Source organism: Zootoca vivipara, chromosome 4 (genome assembly GCF_965207765.1).
Source record: "Zootoca vivipara chromosome 4, rZooViv2.hap1.1, whole genome shotgun sequence".
Classification (NCBI taxonomy): domain Eukaryota; kingdom Metazoa; phylum Chordata; class Lepidosauria; order Squamata; family Lacertidae; genus Zootoca; species Zootoca vivipara.
In genome coordinates, this window is record NC_142587.1 from 57,558,520 (window position 1) to 57,573,654 (window position 15,135).

At 42.6% G+C, this 15,135-nt stretch overlaps 1 protein-coding gene across 5 annotated transcripts in view; it reads right to left on the minus strand.

The window, feature by feature from the left end:
• The window catches only part of USP25 (ubiquitin specific peptidase 25), a 57,126-nt gene extending 43,384 nt beyond the window's left edge, over window positions 1-13,742 (minus strand). For 4 of the 5 annotated variants that reach the window (XM_035114628.3, XM_088667981.1, XM_035114627.3 and 1 more), the window contains exon 1: window positions 13,103-13,742. In XM_035114628.3, coding sequence (XP_034970519.1) covers window positions 13,103-13,147 — 45 coding nt within the window. In that variant the 5' untranslated portion in view covers window positions 13,148-13,742. The remainder of the gene's footprint in view (window positions 1-13,102) is intronic. The other variant, XM_088667983.1, reaches the window with a different exon arrangement.
• Between the last annotated feature and the right edge of the window lie 1,393 nt (window positions 13,743-15,135).

A 15,135-nucleotide genomic window follows, 5' to 3' on the forward strand; every position in this document is an offset into this window, starting at 1 on the left:
ACTATCATTTACATGTTGTGTGTTTGTAATTCCATGCTTCTGGTCAGTTCCACATGTGTAAACAAATACAAAAAAGGAAGCATCTTGTCATTTGTTCTCCTTTTCTTGTTCTTTACACATGTAAACAGGCAAAGGTAACCTCACGACTTGGTCATGTCAAAGCACATACCAAAATGCAGGAAGTGTGCAGATGGGGAGGCAATCCCCTTTTCAGCATATAACGACCCAACACAAGTGATACAGAATACTGACCCTACATTAATCAAAATTAACTTCTTGAAAGCAAGAAACCAGTTCAGGGTGGGCTGCAGATTTTAAACTGCTTACAAATCGAATATTTCTATTAACATACCTAATGTTTTAATACACAAAGCAGGGTGATTTGATTCAAGACCTGTGCTCAACAGAGCTTTGATTCTTCAAATTCCAAAATATTTCCACATTTAGAAATGGATTTATTTTTAAAAACACTTTTAGTAAGAATGTTTTTTCTGGAACTGTGTGACTAATAACCCTTTACAACTAACAACAAAGAAATGCACAACTGTGAGATAAAGAGCATGTCATGTGTGTGTGTGTGTGTGAGAGAGAGAGAGAGAGAGAGACCCACCCACATTTTATTTCACTTCGCTCACCATCACTGCAGGGCTATTTTAGACTATGCAGAATAGACAATGAAATATATCTTGAAAATCTACAACAGGGGTCCCCCAAACTACGGCCCCCGGGCCGGATGCGGCCCAATCGGCCTTCCAATCCGGCCCGCGACGACCCCCGCCGCCCGCTGCCGCCGCCCGCTCTCGCGGCGCACGGCGCAGCGGCGATCTAAAAAATCGGCAAAAAATCGCCGAAAATTCTTTGTGCGCATGCGTACGGGCCTCTCCCGACCCGGAAGAGGTCATTTCTGGTGCACTTCCGGGTCGGGGGAGGCCCATACGCATGCGCACAAGCGATTTTCGGCGATTTTTTTTCCCGCCCGTGTGCGCGTGCGCATGCGCACGGGCGCGCACTCCCCCGCACGGGCGCGCACTCCCCCGCCCTCCGGCCCGCTGCGCGCGCACTCCCCTGCCGTCCGGCCCACCGCGCGGTCGGCGCGGCGGGCACCGGCCCGCCGCTCGGTAAGTCTGGGGACCCCTGATCTACAATATGTACTACACCAAGGCTGTGTGGGATGCTGACACAATTTTTTCCATTACAGTAAAATAACTATAGTTTATTTATTATGGAGAGTGGAGGAACAGATAATAGGCATATGCTAAGGAAATTAAATTAAACATGATTTTTTAAATCATGTATTCACCAAACTGATTAAAAATGTCACCCCACCACCTGTGCCACTCACCCTGCTAGGTTTGGACAATGGAATGAGCCATACTAGGCTTGTTTTACCTGTGGTATGACAGCGGTAGAAGTGGAGGAGGAACAGCACAGGAACATTTGAGCAGCAGGCACCAGCACACTGCTTATTCACATTAAACCATAGTTTGTTTTAAAAGATGGCTTATTAGCATGACATTGTGAATTAGGCCTAAATCATTCTCATTGTTATCAACACTTTAAAATAATGTTCAGAGTATATTATAAATCTTTAGGGTTTAAACAGGTAATACTTTTCCTGGCTTAAAGTGCTTCAGACCCATTCTCTGAGCACTCTGCCAAACAGTGGGGCTGAGACTGAGTGCTGGTAGTCTACCTAAATTCATTCAGTGAATTTACTGTTGAACCCCTCTCCATGATAAGAATCTACTGGTCGTCATGATACTTGTGCCATCAGAATAGAGCCTTACTGTGAAGACTGTGCAGTGATTTACACGCATAAAACTGGCATTTTCCAAAAACCCAAAGCCAAAAAAGTCCCATGGCGATCGGCAAATGATAACAGGGGCAGTTCCATGAAATCTGGAAGCCCCTAGTTATGGACCGGCACATGGGTGGTGGATACAGATTCAGTCATTCTGACTCAAGGAATGAGGCACTTGAATAGCTCAACAGCTGTATCCATGACTGAGCAGTCCTATTTAGGATCCACTCAGCTCACCCCGAAAAGCTGGATGCCATCCTATCAGAGACGCATGAGGAAGGTAAAATTAACCTCCTGGGTGACTTTGTTGCAAGAGTTGGGCGAGATTCCAATCTGGGGCATGGGAGTATTGGGAAAGAAGGAACTGGCAACTGTTAGACAGTGTTCATGGAATACAATCTTACTCGGCTACAAGTGATCGCCAACAAGATGATGATGATCAGGGATTTTCAACTCATGGCTAATTCAAGACTACATAATTTTTGTGACAGTAAGAAAATTAGTAAGCCGCTTCTCCAGGATCTGGTGACACACCATTCATTTATATAATGTACAATTTTCTAAATCTCAGAAAGCATTTTTTTTAATTTAGGAAGGTAAAGAACATTTTATTCTTGCTCTGAGTACACTTAAATATTCTGTGTTTCATAATTCAGCACGTGTTTGCAAGGTAGGAAAGTCTAAGCCAGCATTCTGCCAGTAAAATACGTTTCCAACTACAGTCATACCTCGTGTTAAGTTTGCTTCACGTTGCGGCTTTTCAGGTTACGACCGCGGCAAACCCAGAAGTGTTTACTTCCAGGTTCACTGCGCGCGCACACACAGAAGCAATCTGCGCACGCGCAGAAGCGTTCTATTGCGCTTCATGCACGCACAGTAGCGGCACTCTATTTATGGCCTTTTCGGGGTGCAAACGGCACTCTGAAACAGATTGTGTTTATAAGTAGAGGTACCACTGTAAACACTAGGGAGAACTTTCTGACAGTAAGAACTGTGGAACAGTCTACCTTGGAAGTTGGTAGACTCTCCTTCAACATTTCTAAACAGAGGTTGGATGGCCATCTGGGATTCTTCAGTTGGGATTCCTGCATCGCAGGGGGTTGGACAGATTACCTTTGGTCTCTTCCAACTCTACAATTCTATGAAAAATAAATTCAACTGAAAGGTAAGGGCACAGTTATAAAGTCAATATATATCACAATTTGTACACAAAAAAATGTACAGCTGATGGTACATATCCTTGGCAGGAACAAAAATAACTACAAAACTCCTTTGGATGCCGTGGTGGGTACTCTGGACAGGGTACTAGCAGGATACTCATCCATTTAATGGCTCTTCAGGACACAAAATGAGAGCCGCAAAATTTTACAGATACTAAGATATCTGTAATTTTACAGATACTAAGAGCACAATCTTTTAGACCAAGCATGTCCAACAGGTATATTGCGATCACTGAACGTCTGTGGCAGATCACCGAGTTGCCCCAAAGAAGCTCAACAACTTTGGCTCTCCTAAAAAAAGCTCAGCAATTTTGACTGACCTCAACAAAAAAAGATGGGCCTTCCTACTCCCTAAAACTAAAAAAAGCTTACCAACTTTGCCCTGCCCTCCTCAAAAATAGGGCTTTCCTCCTTCCTAAAAAAAACTTAACAACTTACCCCCCCCCCCAAAAGGGGGTAGATCACTGCCAGTTTTTAACCTGTGAGTAGATTGCAGTCTCTTTGGAGTTGGCCACCCTTGGACGTCTGCTGAAAAGAAAGCCCCACTGATTTTTCCACAAGTTGTTTATAGGACTGTAGCCTAAAGCTATGGACGTGGAAAATCCCACCATTTGAACGATTCTGAAAAAGCAGAAACTAGCAACATTCTTATTTTCATAAAACTACCTTAGCTGAAAAATAAACTGACATCAAATTTAATCAACTTTCCCCAGGTAACTAGCAGCATAAAAACCAGTGACCCCAGGAACACAAACAGATAGGAGAATGTATAAATAGGAAAGAGAAAGAAAAAAAACTATGAACTATTAACTATTGTTGCTCTTTTTTGTTGTAATATGAAAACACAATAAAAAGTAGGTATTGAAAAAAAACATCCCAAATACTATAAATCATTTGTAACCTTGCAACCACTTCACTTTTAATTACCATCTCAATAGTCACCTCTGCATCCCATTGTGTTTACAGACATAAGCAAGTCGCAATGAGGCCTCCTATTCTCCAGCAAAAGTAGCAATAATGTGAAAAAACAGCAAATAAACTTTTTCAAGTTTATAAATACTGCCATGAACAAATAAGAGACCTATATAAAAAAGACACACTCATGCAGATACTGTGAAATTAGATGGTGATCAAAGATAGTTCCCTATTACAGATCTGTCTACAAAGATCACAATCGCAATTAGTAACATAAAAAAATTCCTTCAGTAGCACCTTAAAGACCAACTAAGTTTTTATTTTGGTATGAGCTTTCGTGTGCATGCACACTTCTTCAGATACCATACTGAAGAAGTGTGCATGCACACGAAAGCTCATACCAAAATAAAAACTTAGTTGGTCTTTAAGGTGCTACTGAAGGAATTTTTTTATTTTACTTCGTTCCAGACCAACACGGCTACCTACCTGTAACCGCAATTAGTAACAGTTTCACACCAGGAAGGTTTAAATTAAAAGAAACCATTAACACAATCAAATGGACTGCAACACTAGTGCCTTCTCCATACAACTAGTGAAAACTGTCCATTTTAGAAAGAGAAGAAAGAGAAGACTCCTATGAGTCTTTCCTAAACACAAATGTGACCAATGAGAGACAAATTATAAGCATGCACTGCAGGGGGAGCCTGATGATCCCCTAGTACAATTAGATTAAAGAAAGTATGTCAAGGCCCAACAAAAAAAGTTTTCAGTGGAAAAAGTTCCCTAACCAAACATTATACTTTTAAGAGAAAGCTGGAAAGATAATCAGGTGAGAAAAACTACTGCTGCCAAAGATTTTGTAAAAAGGAAGACAAGTATCTTTGCTATTATCTGCATTCAATCAGTAAATAACAAAATTTGGGTACAGAATAGAAGTAGGAAACAAAATGTCAGCATATCAGCAGCCTGATCAGGGTGAGAGATGGGGGGAAAGGGTCTTCACCAGTCAATCTCACTATTAGAAGGAATAAGTGGAAACTGCAAATGTTGTATATCATCCTCACTTCCAATCAGGAGTGGGTTCCAGCCAGCCAGCCAGCCAGCCAGCTTCCCCCTTCCAGAACGCTATTAAACTGTAATGGATGTACCTTACTCCCTACCCCACATTTCTTTTCTACCTGACAATAGTGCATGACTCTCTGAGCCCACTAAACTCATGTTCAATACCCACTGGCCTGTTCTGTGCCGCCTCCTTTTTAAATGTGTGTACAACTGCAAATCTTACGGTTCCCCTGAACGTATAATTATTTCCCTGTTGTTTCTCAATGTCACAGTTTTGGCTCAGCACTCACCACTTGGGTTTGTTACTAGAGGAAGTGACCATGATGATGATAATGACATCCTAGTGAATCATATTTTGTTGTACAGAAGAACTGTGGTTCTACCTCTGTGACCTCTCCAAAAACATAGAAACAAGCTGGCAGAATATGGCTTGTGTAACTCCAGAGGTTCCACAGGTTTAGAGGGGGAAAGAGTAGAGCTAATGACTTTCAAGTTCAGAAATGCCAAACATTTATTTTATCCCAAGTTAGTTTATTTAAACATTAAGGAGAGACTGAGCCATAAATCATTTGCTTACAGAACTATGTGGTTAAAGAAATGATGGAGAGTTGCAGCATCCAAGGAAGAAGCTTTTGCCCTGGCTCTCCTGGGATTCTTCCACTAATATAATACAACCACAGTAGAAGGCTGGCAGGGACCATGAGACTATAAAAGAGATGCTGAAAGAGGAGAAACCACACCCTAGTATACTGGGGTTCCCAGTATACTGTCAAAGGGGAAATAATTTTGAAATTCTTACTTGAATGAAGCCGAAACATTTCATTTCTGACCCCTGCACTCTGCTCTGTTGGACTCCTGAATAAGTATACTTTGTAGTTAGTACATTAAACTTACATTGTAAGTTCAATGTTTCCTCCACTGAGATTGAAGAACCAGCAGATATTTTAAAACCCCACTTCTGGTGCAAGAAACATTGCATCTCCACACTTTTCTTGCCCCTCAGGATAAGTTTCCATAAATTGTCATTATTCATGAGCATCTCTTCTCCAAGCAAACAGAAAAATTCATTGAAAAACAAACATCTCATGGGTTTGTAATGCCTCTTACTCAGAATCTAAAATGCAATCTCTGCTACAGAACAATTAAATTATATGCATGAGTGTATTTAGCTTTCATGAACTGTGTATACTAGATTTAGACTGTGGTGGTTTCCCTGCTTCACAGTAACACAAAAACAAATGCACTACTGGCACCAAGAAGGGCCCTTGTTCACAGCTGTCCTAGTTCACAAGCCTGCTGAAATGCACCACACACACACACAGCTTGAAAAGAGTGGCAAAACTGGAACGCCTTTTGAGACTCAGAGCTTAGTAAAATGCTGAAGATGTGAAGGAAGCAAGGCAGGAAATTGTAGGGAAGGGCTCTTATTAGGCAGAGAAGAGAAGAGAAGAGAAGAGAAGAGAAATACCTCGGGTAAAGTACTCTTCGGGTTGCGTACTTTCGGGTTACGAGCGCGGCGGACCTGGAAGTGTTTACTTCTGGGTTTGCCACGTGTGCATGCGCAGAAGCGTTTTGTGCAGTTCGCGCATGCGCAGAAGCACGCTATCGTGCTTTTGTGCATGCGCAAAAGCGCTGTTCGGGTTACATACTTTTCGGGTTGCGAACGGCACCCCGGAACGGATCAGGTACGTAACCCAAGGTACCACTGTAATAATTTATTGGCCAAGTACCAACATACTTGGAATTTTGCTTCAGCTACATTGCAATGTAAACACCGTTTAGATGGAACAATAGTATTTAAAGCTGAGCTCAAGTCCACAAACAAAACTCGCACATAGGTTCGTTTTGCCACTTTAATCTCCTTTGTCAGTGCATTTTGTCAGAGGCATGCCCTCTTCTCTGCAATCAATGAGCTACCAAAAAAAAAAGAAAAAGATTTTACTAGCAGAGCAAAGCCCCTTCAGTTCTTTCAACTATTGTTCAAAGAAAAATAGAATGTATGCCCACCTCCCTTTGGAGAATTTCAATAATTTATCCCTAATTCTGAATGAATTTAGTATAAAGATGGTTAGTACATAGCAGCCCACTTCCATTATACAAATATACTAGTTCACTATAGATTTTACCAAATTATCACTTTATGCAGGACTTAGAATCATAGGATTGTAGAGTCGAAGGAACCAAGAGAGTCATCCAGCCCAAACCTCTGTAATGCAAGAATCTTTTTGCCTAACGTGGGGTTCAAACTCACAGCCCTGAGGTTACGAGTCTCATTCTCTACCAACTGAGCTATTAGAAAATATATTTAACACATTTTAATCATGCTTCTTCTGACTGTTGATTGTGTGTTCTTAACTGGCCACAGATTGTGTTTTATACACCTCTTGGTACTTGCAATCAAAAAGAAGAGATGACACCTATAAGGAAAATCATTGTGTTATGATACAAAATCAATTCAGATATAACAAAAAATGAAGTTTCAAAAATGACAATTGTTTGGTACTTTATATAATACAATTTTGAAATCCTTCATATGTCAAAACATTTTACTTATGCAACAATATTCTACCAGCTGTGTACACCAAGACATTTACTTAAAAAGACCAGTAATTATAGCAATAATTACAGCCACTAAGTATACACTAAGTGTGTCATAGTTCATAAGTACCAATTAGGTGTACAGTACATATATCTATGAATGAAAAAAATGAAACATACACAAAATAGACACACATAACACATAGATCAGTTGAAAAGGTGTTTTCAGTGACAACTGTCTTTGCTGTAGCAAGGAAAGAGACTGGAAGTCTGGAAAAGATCAGACTTCTCCACCTCCAGCACCTGAAGCCAGTTGCTCACATGGAACTCAACTGCAGCCATTGGAATTTCTTGTGTACAAGAGCCAAACCTAGCAATCCACACATTCCTCAACAGGGCATCCTGCATGTTTGATTTACGGTAGGAATGAAGTGCAAACTGTCCTTAAATGACCTATGGAGCAAAAACCAGAGAGATAACATTTCATACATTTTTCTAATACCCTTGACTGTAGTTGAGTGCAGAGAGTGGCATTTTAAAAACCTAAACATATCATATAACAAGCTATTTTACACCAATATCCTACCACTAATGTAGTATTTCGCTCTAGCCGTTTATGCTACTTTGTTCTACTTCGACCAGTGTTACACACAGTAAGAGTCTCCATACATTTTAACGGGCCACAGTACCAGCAAGAAGATACTCCTCAGTATGTTTCTAGGTGATACCACAAAACATACGTATAGGGAAAGAAAAAACATAAGCCTAATGTTCAAAGCTTTCACCATATCATGACCAGTTGGAACAAAAACAGCCCATCCAGGGGATTAGCAGTTCCTATGGGAAAACTTTATATGGTATGTTTTGCATGCTAAGTTCAGTACGCAAACAGCATTTTTCTATGTTTTGCCCCAATTATAGAATTAGAAGATCACTTGGTCTGCAGTTCTGTTGAATCCTGGCTTCAATAGGACATACAGTACTTCTGACTAGAAATGGCTAGGATTGCATATCATCAAGTCCTGAAGAATTTCTGCACTACAGACTTACAGAACAAAGCTGCTTCTTCAAATCTGTAGTACATAAACTCTTCAGGAACTAGTGATATGCTAAGAAGTCTTCTGCTTGAATAAAGGTAAAGGGTAAAGGGACCTCTGACCATTAGGTCCAGTCGTGGACGACTCTGGGGTTGCGGCACTCATCTTGCTTTATTGGCCGAGGGAGCCAGTGTACAGCTTCTGGGTCATGTGGCCAGCATGACAAAGCCGCTTGTGGTGAACCAGAGCAGCACACGAAAATGCCGTTTACCTTCCCACTTTGACATGCTTTCGAACTGCTAGGTTGGCAGGAGCTGGGACCGAGCAACGGGAGCTCACCCCGTCGCGGGGATTCGAACTGCTGACCTTCTGATCAGCAAGCCCTAGGCTCTGTGGTTTAACCCACAGCGCCACCCGCGTCCCTCTGCTTGAATAGCTGGGACAAAACTTACTATTTGCATCAAGCATTCCATACAAAATTGTTGCATAGGAACTGCAAATCCCATGGGGACAACTTTTGTTTATGTTTTTGTTTATGTTTGTATAGACATAGGAAAGGCCTATTGTATAGATGCTTTTGTTTATGTTTGTATAGACATAGGAAAGGCCTATCCTTTTAAATTGTCACTGTCATGGTAACAACACCCATCATCTAATAATCTACTATTTAATGTAAACTGCAGGCAACAAGTATTTTTTTAGGAAAAGATATACTGACAGCTACTAGTAGCAATACATATCTGACAACATTCTTTTGTGGGAGTTCACTATGGGAAAGAATTAGTCAAGCCGGAAGGGAATGGTTCCCAAGCACTATATGTTTATATTCTCACACTAAAGGCAGACACTTAAAAACAGGCAAAACTAACATGAGAAACTATAATTGGAAATTGCAGAGCTCTGCTTCGTTCTAGTAACAGGAACTTTTACTCTCAGAATAAACATAAGAATATAGAACATATCCTGCTTACCCAATATTAATTTAGATCATTTCACTTTATCTTTCTTATTTCATCACACACAGGTTATTTATCCATCTATCCCAAGAGGCATATTTAAAGGTTCATTCAGCGACACAAGCACAAATATTATTTTCACATAGGAAACTGAGTTATATTGAGCTGGATTATTGGTCTATCTAGCTCAAAACTGTCTACACTGATGGAGTTCTCTCCTGACCCACCTGGATATGCTGGAGTTTCAACCTGGGACCTTCTGCACGCAAAACAGATGCTCTTCCACCGAGCTACAGCCCTTCCCAAAATAATAGACTCTTTAGAGAACTCATCTGAGCTGTTTGGAACCAAAGAGAAACACCACTATGGGGTATCAAGCAGTTGTTTGCTGTTAAATGAACCCAGCTGTTTCAAACATCCCTGCAAAAATGGTTATAAACCAACAGCTTCTGGTCGTTTGGACTTTGAACTGGGCAGTGACAGAGGTTCGTCCAAATTTTTAAATTGATTTGCATCCACAAGCGCATTAATTTCCATAGCGTACTTTGCATTGGAAAATTCAGTTTGCATCAGGAAAAAATCTAATGTCCTAGAGCAGCCTTTGTCAAACAAGCGCCTTCCAGACATTTTGGACTGCAGCTCTCATTAATCCCTTTTCTACCAGCCCACTTTGTTTCCATACCTCCTGATTTAAAGAGAAAAGTCTCTTCCTTCACAATCAGCATTGAAATGCTCTATTCCTCCTCCACCAATCTACTTCACAGGTGGCATTTTTTTCTTCTAGCAAAGGAGGGTATTTTGCCTCTTAAATGCTCAATACGGAAATGCAGATTACTAGTCTCTTAGAAAGCTAGTAAGACTAATAACTTTTGTGGGCTTATTTACAAAGCTGGGTAGAATGTATGTTTAAACAGAAACACACATCATACTTTCTTATTCAGTGCATGCATCTGGGATACAACCACTCATCACTTTTGTTTTAGCATGAATGCAAACAGCGCAAAGATGAAAAGCAGTTGTCAAATCCTCACTGAAGTACAGAGTATCAACAGCACAGAAGTACTCTGCTGAAGTTCCTCAAGGAGTAGATTTCTACTGTTATGAAAGCATGTTAAGAACACACAGGTACTGCTTACTTTAAATCTTGTATTTTATGAGACATTTTTGAAGGAGTTAGAAGCAGATATAAAAGGATGCAAAATGCAAAAGAAATGAGCAGGCAAGTGGAAAGAGGTAAATGTGGAAACAGAAGTGAGTAGCTACTGTATTTTTTTTAACACACACTGTAAGAATGCATAGCATCTTTGCAAGCCTTTATGGCTATGCATTTGGAATGTCCCTCTTCATTTCACATTAGTGAAAAACAAAAAGTACAATTTTTTAGTGGCCACACACCTCTCAAATGCATGTTATAAACATACTACTATAAAAAAATGACCATATTTAACTTATAGGGACGTGTGGTAAACCACTGAGCCTCCTTGGCTTGCTGATCGGAAGGTTGGCAGTTCGAATCCGTGCAATGGGGTGAGCCCCCTTTGTTCTGTCCCAATTTCTGCCAACCTAGCAATTTGAAAGCATACCAGTGCAAGATACTGCTGCGGCAGGAACATAAATGGTGTTTCCATGCGCTCTGGCTTCTTGCACCAGAAGCAGTCTAGTCATGCTGTCCACATGACCCTGAAAGCTGTCTGTGGACAAACGCCGGCTCCCTCGGCCTGAAAGCAAGATGAGCACCATAACCCCATAGTCGCCTTTGATGGCCTTAACCAGGAGTAGGCAACCTAAGGCCCGTGGGCTGGATGCGGCCCAATCACCTTCTCAATCCGGCCCACGGATGGTCTGGGAATCAGCGTGTTTTTACATGAGCAGAATGTGTCCTTTTATTTAAAATGCATCTCTGGGTTATTTGTGGGGCCTGCCTGGTGTTTTTACACGAGTAGAATGTGCGCCTTTATATAAAATGCATCTCTGGGTTATTTGTGGAGCATAGGAATTCGTTCATTTCCCCCCAAAAAATATAATCCGGCCCACCACTTGGTCTGAGGGACAGTGGGCGGGCCTATGGCTGAAAAAGGTTGCTGACCCCTGGCCTTAACCATCCAAGGGTCATTTATCTATTTTTTACCTATTTAACTTATAGGCATCTGTGCTTGAAACAAGTCTATAAAAAAGACTTGTTCAAAAATGTGAATGAATGGTTTCAAATTATCTGAGAAAATATTAGGCTTAGACCAGGGTTTCAAATCTTTGCTAAGCCTTGAAGCTCATTGGATAACCTTGGATCAGGCAGTATCTCTCAGGTTAACCTACCACACAAGGATTTTGGAAAGACAAAACAGAAGTAAAAAAGAGCAGATGAAGGCCATGTATAGCAGCCTTCTTTAGAGGAGGATTATTTACACATTCCAACAGATTATGTATTTCACATAAATTCAAGGATATCAGTCTTACTCTTTATTTATATCAAAAGGTTCAAAGTATTATAGAAAGGACAACTTTCCTTGGGACAGAGTACCACAAACTTTCTCCCGAGTTCAATCGTTTGAGTCCTGTATTAGCCCATGAAGTAGTAAGACAAATCTCCAAAGCAAAGACATAACCCATAGCTGCCAAGTTTTCCCTTTTCTTGCGAGGAAGCCTATTCAGCATAAGGGAAAATCCCTGTAAAAAAGGGATAACTTGGCAGCTATGTCATAACCTTAAAAGAAGCTACTGTACTAACATAGGCCACTGTTATTAATAGTTAACAAAACACCTTCATTATAATCTGCAAAATTCAAGTAAAGCATTCACACTACCAACCCCACTACAGTATACTTTTAGCTAACAACCAGATTTCCTGTTTCAAGGCAAAAACAGGAGCATGCTTCACCACCCCTCACGGGATACACATTTACCGACTCATTTCAAAGCTTTACATTAAGTGCATGAAACATAGTTGAAGCAGGAAACCCGCCTATACTTCCTACACCTCTAAGTATTACAGAACCGGTTGGAAGAGCTGGCATGATCAGAACCGAGATGCGTCTCAGGGCGCCAGAATTGGGGGAGGATGAAAACGTCAATCCCTCTATTTAAAAATAAAGTGGCACTTTTGTGAGGCGGGGCAGGGAAGGAAGGGCGAGTTGCGGATCGAAACGCCGGGCTCCTCCTCCGTCCCCCTAATATACCAACCCCCGTGGGCACTTCTCTGGCAAGGTAAGGAGGAGAAAGCAGGGCAAATGCGAGAGGAGGTACACGCTTCCAGGAACTCAAAGCGCGGACGGGGTGGAGAAGTAATACTGACAGAAAGGCAGTGCCGCTTCCAGGAGCTCAGGGGACCCAGCCACCCCCCGACCCCCTTCCCCAGGCCGGGAGGAGCCTCCCAACCCGCTCTCGCCTCTGCCTCGCTAGACGCAAAGGTCACGGAGGGAACCCTGGAGGGAAGGCGCCGACCCGCCTGGGCTCCAAAAAGCCAGGCCCTCGCGTAGCCCAGCAGCCTGCCCAAGGGCTTCCTGCCTGGGCCTGAGCACAGGATAGCTCTCCCCCACCCCGCGCCTCCTCCTTCCCGCGGCCCAGGTCGCCCCTCACCTTCTGCGAGTTGCTCTGCTGCAGCACATTCTGCTCCACGGTCATGGCCCCGGCCCGACTCCGGCTTCCCTCCCCGCCGGCCTCAGGAGGTGCAGCAGCAGGAGACGACGCTAGCCGAGGGTGGGGAGGGAGCAACGGCAAGGCCGGGCCGGAGTGGACGGGCCGCCGGAGGAGGAGGAAGAGGAAGGCGAGGGAGAGGAGCGCGGCGTGGGGCGGCCACTGCTCGGGGTCCACGCAGCCGTGACGCGACGCGCCTTTTCCAGGCAAGTGGCAGCCCTGGAAAGGAGCGGTGCGCGCTCAGGCCCGGCGGTGCGCCTGCCGCTTGCCAGGAGTGTACGCGCCGCCGCCGCCGCCTCAACCAAACATGCCCAGCCCAGGAATGTGCTTGGGCTCCTCCCCTTCCCCCGCCGCGCCTCCCTCCTCGGCGGCGCAGCCCTGCGCGCTCCCTACTCGGAAGTAACTCTGGCCGAGTTAGTCCCGGCTAAGCGCGGGCGCGCAGGGCTGCACCCTGAGCTGCGCGAGGGCAAACGAGGAAGGGAATACGCCGTCCAGCTGCCACCGCTACCGGGGAAAGGCGACTGAACGGGAAGCAGGAACTTCTCTTCCCGCCCTTATCCTGAATCTTAGCTGTCTGCAAGATGAGAAATTTTGCCTGATGAATTGGTTATGTATGGTACTGCCCCAAACAGTTTGCCACAGGGACAAATCTGATGATCATGTGTATGAATTTTTCTCATGCAGCTGATTGTGCGATGGATAATCGCATAGGGATAGTTAATGTAATCAGCTCATCGTGCAAAAGTCCACTCAAGTCAGGAAAAGTATGCTGTTTGTCACACATGGCGATCATGGTATTTATGCAATTTTCTATGTAGGAATTACTGAAAAATATGCATCCTGTTGTAGCCTACAAGTGCAGAAGACTGTTTACGTCAGAATGATATGTTGTCTTTTGTGCATAAGGGAAGTTCTGAGTCAGGGTTTCAAATGCAGTACCACATCGCTTTCTTAATCTTCTTCTGTTTCATGCTTCACCAAGTGTACAGCTAGGAAATATATTGGCTGACAGCCCTCTTGAAATGCCAAGTCAGGAATTTCTTCATTACAGCATTAATTTCAACTGTTTTATTAAACAGCAATTGAATGACTACACTGCTAAGCATGCTTGCACAAAAATAAGACCCGGAATGCCATCCAATGGAACCAACAGGGCAAAATAACAGCTTTGGTGAAACTGATCTTCAGTGGTAAAACAACATGAGTGAAAAAAATCAGCACCCATTTCCCCATGTTCCACATTCCCATTCTCGAGGAACCTGTGGCTATTTCTTTACAAAAATAAAATAAAAATCCTGCGTTAGATGATCACATGGCAATGGTATAATCTATTTATGATCTAAATCTCATTAAACTCAGTGAGACTTGCTTCCATTCAGACTTGCTTAGGCTCCGGCTAGGAGTGTTTTATTTTGAGTGCAGGCAGGGGAAACACAGTCATCATTTGCATCTGACCATATAATGCAGAAATAAAATACTGCAAAAGCTCAGTATTAAATGGCATAGCAACTATGCTATTTGTTTACCCATTGTGTTTAGTAGTTCTTTTGAATGAAAATAATGTTTCAGTTTCACCAATTATTACATCTGAAAGTGTTAATTTCCCAGGAGAACAGTAGTGAGTAGGTGTGTAGGGCAATGAAGCTATTTGTACCCATCTTTTAATTGACAGTAAATCAGTGATCGCAAATCAGAGTTCAGTTATGCATTTCAGTAAAGGATTATTTACCACCTGTGCAGGGAGAAGAAATGTTGTGTTCATTTAAAATGGAATAAACTTGAATTCTACAGTTTTAAGAAATGTGTATACAGTGGTACCTCTACTTACGAATAACTCTACTTACGAATTTTTCTACTTACGAATGGAGCTCCGTCCGCCATCTTGGATGCGGTTTAGATAGGATTTTTTCTACTTATGAATTTTTAGATAGGGTTGCTTCGACTTATGAATTTTTCTCCCAATGCATTCCTATGGG